Source organism: Camelus dromedarius, chromosome 29 (assembly GCF_036321535.1).
Source record: "Camelus dromedarius isolate mCamDro1 chromosome 29, mCamDro1.pat, whole genome shotgun sequence".
Lineage (NCBI taxonomy): Eukaryota > Metazoa > Chordata > Mammalia > Artiodactyla > Camelidae > Camelus > Camelus dromedarius.
The window spans coordinates 22,831,624-22,839,826 of record NC_087464.1 but is presented as its reverse complement, the minus strand read 5'-3'; the positions used below and the strand labels follow the sequence as shown (position 1 = coordinate 22,839,826).

The window sequence follows — 8,203 nt, the reverse complement described above, 5'->3', positions numbered from 1 at the left end:
CTAATGTGGTATTTCCTGGGGCTGGGATATCAACAGGAAGTCTTGTGGGGAAGAGCTCTGCCAAAACACTCATTCCGAGGAAGGGTTTGGTAAACTGACAAATCTGCCCAGCCCAGTACAACATCCTGCAACTTCCAGATACAAGCCCTGCAGCAGGCCTTACCCACAGGTAGATCGCTGATGTCACTATTTCTTTTCTCTGGGCTCCTGAGCCTAGGAGACCTATAGGTGTGACCCTATGTGAGAAAATCAGACAAAAATTTGCACTTAAAAAGCAGTTAGGCCATTTATTGGCATTAGGAGAGCATTCCTTTCAACAAGGGTACTCTGAACACTAAAATCTCACCCATTTTATGAAAACTTGAGACTAAACCCTCCACCATTTGGAGACAGCTTAATCACGAACAGGAGCAAGAATTCGAGTTAAATAAATTGAACCAAACTGTCCAGGTACAAGATAATGAAAGCAAAGCTGGGCGCGCGGGTAGGGGAACCCCATAAAGTTTTTGCTTTTACATTACAATGTTTCAGGTACAAGAATCTAACAATTCCCCAGTGCAGTACAAAACCGCTTCCCATTGTCTCCTAAGGCAGTCATTCAATCATCAATTGTCCAAAGGCTAAGAAAATTTCGTGGAAAACGGGCGTACCCTTTGGTTCTCTGTGTGGCTTGTAGCTGAGAAGCCAAGTTCTTAAGAACAGCCGGTTGGCTGACACACTCTTGGGGAGAGCGCCTTCATAGATTCTCGTGCATCAAGTCTCAGCTTCCTCATCTATAAAATGCAGTCCTGGGAGGGAAGACCCGCTAGGCTTCCAGATCGAAGTCATCACGCTCTTCATTGTACTCCAGTACGTGCCGCTTTATCTTGGACGAGTCAACCCAGGTGACGAAGTCCTCCATGCTGCGCGTGACAAGGAAGGCAGGGTCGGTGACCACGTCGGGGCCCACGCGCACGTGGCCCTGCTCCACGAATGTCACGGCGGCCTGGAGGTGCTGCGCCATACGTAGCTTAAGAAGCACGGTGGGCAGGCGGCGGCGGCAGAAGGACGAGGCCGTGACGAAGTCGCATAGCTCGAGCGACCCGCGCGTAGGCACTAAGCCGATAGCATACAGCTTGTCCAGCAGCGCGGCCGAGGCGCGCACTCGAAACGGGTCGCGCTCTGGCAGGTCGCGCAGGCGGCGCGCCAGCTCGCGCACAGCACGGCTCAGCTGGTTGTAGCGCGTATAGTCCTCGCGCCGCTGCAGCCGATAACGCCTCAACACGCGCAGCTCGTGCAAATTGTGGTCGGTGACCTCCCAGTTCAGGAAGTCCACCTGCTTCAGCAGCTTCTGCTCGTGGAACTTAAGCTTCCGCACCATGATGGCGGCTGCGGTGCCTCAGGACCCGAGGCTGAAGGCGCGTTACGGAACCCGCACGACTTCCGCCTCGGCAGGCACTCGAAGACCGGACCGCCCTCGGGACCCTGGGCCAATGAAAGAGAGGATAAGCGCCACGCCCTCGATTTCCATTGGTCAAGTTGGCCATGCCCCGCGTCCGTGTCTCGCGTTTCTTCTTTTCTTCCGGTTCTCTGAGGGAGGCGGGGAAAAAGCGCTCACAGAGGTGGAGGGAGGGCGGAGTGCGAGGAGGGAGGGAGGGAGGGCGGAGTGGGAGGAGGGGTCCCCGAACCCCGTCGGCTCCGTTTTAAGTTGCCAAGCATTATGTCACCTAGTGCTATAGTCATTTCTTCTCATTAAGACCTCTGCCATTGGAGAACTCTCAGGAGAGTCTCTCCCTCTAGAGCTGAAGGGCCAGTTCCGGGGAGAGGGATGAGCGCCGCGCTAGTTTGCTTGGGTTTACTATGCTGACCGTTAGGTTCCTCCTACCTTGTAGGGGGCTTCCCGGAGACGGCCGGGGCTGACCCGGTATTCCCGCCGCCCACTAGCGCCAAGTCCATCACCAGGCGGGCGGAGTGGTTTCTTCCTGCCAAGTGTGGCTGGGCGTCACCTAATCTATGAAAAAATGATTCCCGGGCTGCTTCCTACAACCCGCAGAATCGGGATCTACACAGGAGTCACCTGGTTTGTTAACAAGAATGCCAGGTGATTCATAAAACCCAGTACATTTGAAAAGCTTGGGTAGTAAGTACAAATCCTGACCCTTTAATCTGGGCTTAAACGAATTAGCTTGACAGGGTGGATTTCTGGTCACGAGTATTTAGTTAACAAATTTAACATTTTTTTCGGCTAGTTATATCTGTTTTATTTTAGTGTAGCGCTACGGGACTAATCTCTTTATTTGCCCAAGACTTTGACGCCACCTAGCTTCTTCGTCTATCATTTTATTTTTGTACACTTTTCACTGTTTTTAAAAAATATAATATTTGATATATGGAAAATACCATATGTAATACATAAGTAAAATACAAACTATAATGAATACTTATGGACCCAACCTAAGGTTAAGACAAGGTCACCAGGACCAATGCATCTACCTATTCCAGCGACTATCCCAAAGGAAAGGAAGGTATCTACTTTCCTGAATTTAGTGTTTATTTTTACATTTTGTTTAAAAGGATAAAATAGTTATAAAAAATAAAATAAAGAAAAAGTTTTATCATTATAAATGCATCCCGAAATATACTGAGAACCTTCTTACTCAAAGTGTAGCCTATGGATCAGCAGAGAGCTGTTGGAAATGCGGAATCTCAGGCCCCATTCCTGACCTACAGGATCAGAATCTGCATTTAATCAGGTCCCCAGCTAGTTTGTATGCACAGCGACATTTGGGAAGTGTTGCAGAGAAGATAATCACATCATATGGAGTTTATTATATGTAGTTGCAGTTGCTTTTAAACAGCTGCATAACATTCCATTGCTTGGTTCTATCCAATTTATTAATCCATTTCCTGTTGGATTTTTTTGGAGGGACTATTTTTTAGCAGTGTTGCTATTAACATTCTTATAGGTTTCCTGTTGTACATATGCTGTAGCTTCTAGTATACATCTTGGAGTGGAACTGCTGACTTGTAAAAAGTATGCATGAACATGTAAAGTGCATGTTCAGCTTTACTAGATATTGCCAAATTGTTTTCCAAAGGGGCTGTACCAATTTATATTCTCTGACAGTGCATGAAAGTTCCCTTTGCCCCTCATCTGGCCAATGCTTGGTTGTTAGATTTTTTAAATGTTGCCAATCTGGTGAGTGTGTGATGGTATTTGACTGTGATTTTAATTTGTATTTCCTGATGAATAAAGTTTTCATGTGTTTCCTCCTCAATGGAATGCCTCTTTGTGTCTTTGGTCTATTTTTCTATTGGATTGTGGGGTAAGTAGAATAATGGCCCTCTGAAGATGTCCACCCAGAACCTGTGAATGTTACCTTACATGACAAGGGATTTTGTAGATGTGATTAAATTAAGGATCTTGAGATGGTGACATTGTCCTGGGTGAGTCATGTGTAATCACAAGTGAAAGAGGGAGGCAGAAGAGTCAGGAGATGTGGTGATGGATGCAGATGTCCAGTGGTGTGATTGCTGGCTTTGAGGATGAAAGGGGGTCATGAGCAGAGGAGTGTGGGCAGCCTCTAGAAGCTGGAAAAAGCAAGGAAATGAATTTTTACCTAGAGCCTCCTAAAGGAACAGAGCCTTGCTGACAACTTGATTTGAGCCCAGTGAGATCCAGTTTGGATTTCTAGTCTCCAGTACTGTAAAGTAATAAATATGTGTTGTTTTAAGCCACTCAGTTTGTGGTAATTTCTTATAGCCGCAGTAGGAAAGTAATACCGATTATTTGTTTTTTTCCTAATTGATTTGAAGGTGTTCTTTGTACATGCTGGGTATTAATCCTTAACCAGTTATCTATGGTGCAAATATCTTCTCCCAGTTTGCACTTCATCCCCACCCTTCCTATTTCCTCAGCCTCACTCCTTTCCATCTTCAGCCCTTGTGTGTGCCTGCAGCAGGACTCTTGGTTAACTCCCTTCTCCCCAGACAATAAACATAATAAACAGGTAAATTATATATGTTAGCAGGTGAAAAGAGTCATGAAACAAAACTGAGCAGGATATAGGAGAGCTTGGGGTGAGGAAGGGCTGTAATTTTAAACAGAGTATGTCAGGATAGGTCTGGGAAGCTGGTATTTCATAGGGGCCATGTGGGTATCTAGGGGAAGAGAATTTGAGGAAGGAGAAACAGTGCAAGTGCCATAAGACAGGAATGTGCCTGGCATGTCAGAACAGGAATAACAAAGCCATCTTGGCTGGAGCAGGATGGGCTAGGAGAGGAGGAACGAGGGCTCAGATAACGGAGGCTCATAGGCTCTTGTAAGGGCTTTGGTTTTTATGTTGAGTGAGATGAGGACACTGAAGGGTTTTGAGCAGAGGACTGACATCTAACTTATCTTTTAAAGGGATCACTCTGACTGCTATGTTGAGAATAGACTGTCAGGAGGCAGGGGTAGAAACAAAGAGGCCACCAGGAAGCTGTTGTGGTGATGCAGGCAAGAACAGTGATAGCTGGGACCAGGAGAGCAGTAGTGAGATGCTAATGAGAGAGGAGTCCCAGGATAAGGAGAAGAGTCAAAGGATGGCTCCAGTTTTAGACCTGAGCAAGTGGAAGAACGTACTCATCACCCGACATGGGGAAGGCTGCCGAGTAGAACAGATATGGGGGACAAGATTAGGAATTCAATTTTGGACATGTTGGGTTGGAGATGTCTAGTAGACATCCAAAGGGAGATGTCAAGGAGAGAGATATTTGAGTCTGGTATTTTATTTATTTTCAAGAAAGTAAAGTGAGGATTTATGAAGTGATAGGATGCTCTCAAAGGGAGAGTGGGCAGACTCAGATGAGTGCTGCCAAGTCTGGTATTTTAGAGAAGGGCCTGGGCTGGAGATTTAAAATTTGGGGTATTAGTGACAGAAAGATGGTGTTTGAAGCCATGAGCTTGGATGAGATCATCAAAGGAGAGAATATGGATAGAAAAAGACAAGAGGACCATTCTACTAGTAGTCACTCTTGTGTTAAGAATTATTGGAGAGAAGAGGATGAACCAGGGTAGTAAAAGGGAAACCAGGAGAGTATGGTCTCCCCACTGTAAGTGAAGAAAGTGTATCCAGGGGAAAGAGTGATCAACCTGGTCAGATGCTACTGAAAGGCTGAGTAGGAGGAGAACTGAGAATAACCACTGGGTCATTGATGACCTTGATAAGAATAGTTTCAGTGGAGTATGAGGGTAAAAGAATGCCTAAAGGGGTTTAAGAAGAGAAAGGGAGGAAAGATATTGCAGGCAGCTAGTGTATATGGCTATTTTGAGGATTTTGCCGCAAGGTGAGCAGAGAAATCAGGCAGAAGCTGGTGGGGGAAAGTGAAGTCAAGAATGTATTTTTTAGGGGAGAGGGTATAGCTCAGTGGTAGAGTGCATGCTTAGCATGCACGTGGTCATGGCTTTGATCCCTAGTACCTCTGTTAGATAAAAAAATAATAATGATAATAAATAAATTAAGTAAATATTAAAAAGAATATTTTTAAAAGATGTGAGTTGACTCTCCCCCCAATACCCACATCTTGTCAGTTGCCATTCCAGTCTGTTCTACCCCCATAAAATCCCAGATTTACCTTGCCCCAGCCCATTACCCCTGCCCGACCTCATCATCTCTTGTCTGCATTACTATTGTAACAGTCCAGTGTGTTCAACATGCTGCCACCAGCAGGGTCAACCTGGAAAGCACTGGCCATGGTTCTCCCTTGCTGATTCCTTTCCTGAAGGAGAAAAGTTTGATGCCTGTATGGGGAGTGGATGCTATTTCCTGTGCCCAAATCAGAGTCACAGAAGGAAAGAGAGAACACACTCCAATTAGAGTAATGTGAGGAGAATTTAATACAGGGACTTTCCCCAAAGGAATGGGCAGGGTGTAGGCAAACCACAAAGGTTTGTGCAGTGGCCTGAGACTAGTAACTAGGGGTCCCGTTACCCATAGGTTTGAAGAGAGTTGGGAGTGGAAGATATAGGTTCTGGAAATCTCTGTGAAGCTGAAGAGTGAGTTCTCCCCAAGAACCTGGAAATAGGGTGGTCACTGAGAGATACAAACTGACCCCTCTAGAACAGGTATGGGAGTAAATCCAATGTATAAATGTGTGCAAATGTGTGATTGAAGCATTTGGGAGCCAACTAAAGGCCATCAAGGTGATGGCTGGGGGCTCCTCAGGAGGGTGGGGCTTGACTAGGGCCCTAGCTGGGTGAGCAGAAAGCCTATCAATTGGATTGAGTGAGCTAATCAACGTAAAAGGAGCCTAGCACTCAGCAAGCACTGGGAAGAAACTGCTATTGTTACACCAGCTTGGAGAAAGGCTCTGTGAACAGAAGAGAGATCACAGAAAAAAAGAAAGGCGTGTCCCAAAAGCAGCTGAGGGAAGTATATTCAGGCTCTGGTCGTGGAGATCCTAGGCTGAACCAAGTCCTTAGAACTGAGGCTGACCCTATGGTCGGGGAAAGATCTCAAGGTTTCTTGTCTGAGAGGTTTGTCATACTATCCCCTCTTTCCATCTTGGGGCTTCCAGTTTCCCTGGGCTCACCTTCTGGTAACTGGGCTTCCCAAGGAGCAGCCCAAACTGCTTTTGTCTATTGATGCAAAAATTCAAATTTGCCTGACAGTTGAACTTCTCTGTGCAAATTAATACCTGGGCTTCTAGGGTTTGTACATAAGCCTTCCCCCCACCCTCATAAGCCTTGATTCTGGTCATATACCAGCTCCACATAGGGAACTGGATCTACTCACTGCACCAGTGAAACTGGGTTTTGGAGCTAGAGGCCTGCACCCCTCAAGCAGCCGAAGATGCCCATCTTATCCAGCACTACCTTGTCCCAATTAATCTGCAAAAAGTAGGATGAGAATGAAGGGGAAGAAAGTTCTAATTCGAGGGGGCAGGCAAGGCTCCAGGGCATAGCCAGGAAGGGGAGTAGAGGCTGAAGGGTTTGCCTCACCTTAGGCATCTCCTCCTCCAGAAGCCTTCCTTGATCCTTGCTCAACCCAGGATAGGTGCTCACCCATTCACACTTCATGGCCCTGGTCACACTAGGCAGGGAACATCTCCACTTGTCTTGACACATCTGAGCTTCTGGTAGGTAAGGACAATGTCTTATTTGCCTTAGTAGCCCAGGGGGCCTGGTACAGAATACTCAGTTAATGTTTTCTTGAATGCATGACTGAATGAATGAGACAGAGACTGAATGAATGAAGGAAGGACAAGACGGTGGACTATAAACTCTCCAGAGCAGGAACCCGACTGCCTTGTTCTACTGTAATCCCCCAGTGCCGAGAACAGTGCCTGGCAGAATCAGTGACCAGGGTCAAGTCCCCTTTACCTCTTTGCAGAACCCTACTCTGACCACCTTTCTCTCTTCACTGTTGCTGGCAAAGACCGTGCATCGCCGCTGCCGCACAAGGCAGCACAGAATCGGATCGTGCCTGGGCTTGTTCCCTGTCGCAACAGATGTAGGGTCTTGTCTTCCCCTTGAAGGAAGTCGCCCAGGACGGGTACTCCTGGCCCTGTCTGGCTAGGGTACTAGAACCCGCAGTGGCCAGTATCCCAGCCGGCTCAGGCTTCTTCCGCGAGGAAGCCGCAGGCTCTGGGGCCCAATCTCCGCGGGGCGCCAGCGCCGGGTCCCACACGAGCGGGGGTGGCGGCAGGGGAGGGGGAGGGGGCGCCTGAGGCTCTCCACGCACCCCTTCTCAACACCCTACCCCGGGGCCCGGCTCTAGCGCCCTCCTCGCAGCCCCGCACTTTGCAAACTTTTCCGAGTTTTCCTCACTTGCGTCATGGAAAAGGCAGGAGGGTGACGGAGCCCAGGAGGCACGGCGGCGGCTGGAGGGCTCCCCCGCGCGGCGCTTAAGCCCCTCGGGGCGAGAAGTGTCTCCCGGGGAGAGCGGGCGGGCTCGGGGTGCGGCCGCCCCAGGAACTGGTCCTGGAGCCTCGCGGACACCTAGTCCCCAAATCGTCTCCCCTCTCGCTCTCGCTCCCTCTCCGTCTCCCGCGCTGGCATCCCGATCTCCGCGCGAGCGAGGGCGACGGCCCGAAGGGAAAGCGAGGAGTAGGCGGGAGCCCCGGCTCCGGCGCTCCAGGCCCGCGGGAGGGCGGAGCCGGGCGGTCCCCGGCCAGCCAGGACGCACGGAAGTGCAGTGGAGTTTGCCCAATTCCCCAGCCTGCTTTTCCTTCTCCCTCCCTC

General features: G+C 48.8%; 1 protein-coding gene across 1 annotated transcript; it reads right to left on the bottom strand.

Annotated features, from left to right (window-relative positions):
* Positions 1-260: 260 nt before the first annotated feature.
* IMP3 (IMP U3 small nucleolar ribonucleoprotein 3) lies at positions 261-1,444 on the bottom strand. Its single transcript, XM_010977856.3, has one exon. The coding sequence runs from the start codon at positions 1,358-1,360 to the stop codon at positions 806-808; it is 555 nt and encodes a 184-aa protein (XP_010976158.1). The 5' UTR covers positions 1,361-1,444; the 3' UTR covers positions 261-805.
* Positions 1,445-8,203: the final 6,759 nt, after the last annotated feature.

Bases quoted from the DNA above. Each gene is read 5' to 3' on its own strand.
- IMP3 (XM_010977856.3), bottom strand. From the start codon at position 1,360: ATGGTGCGGAAGCTTAAGTTCCACGAGCAGAAGCTGCTGAAGCAGGTG.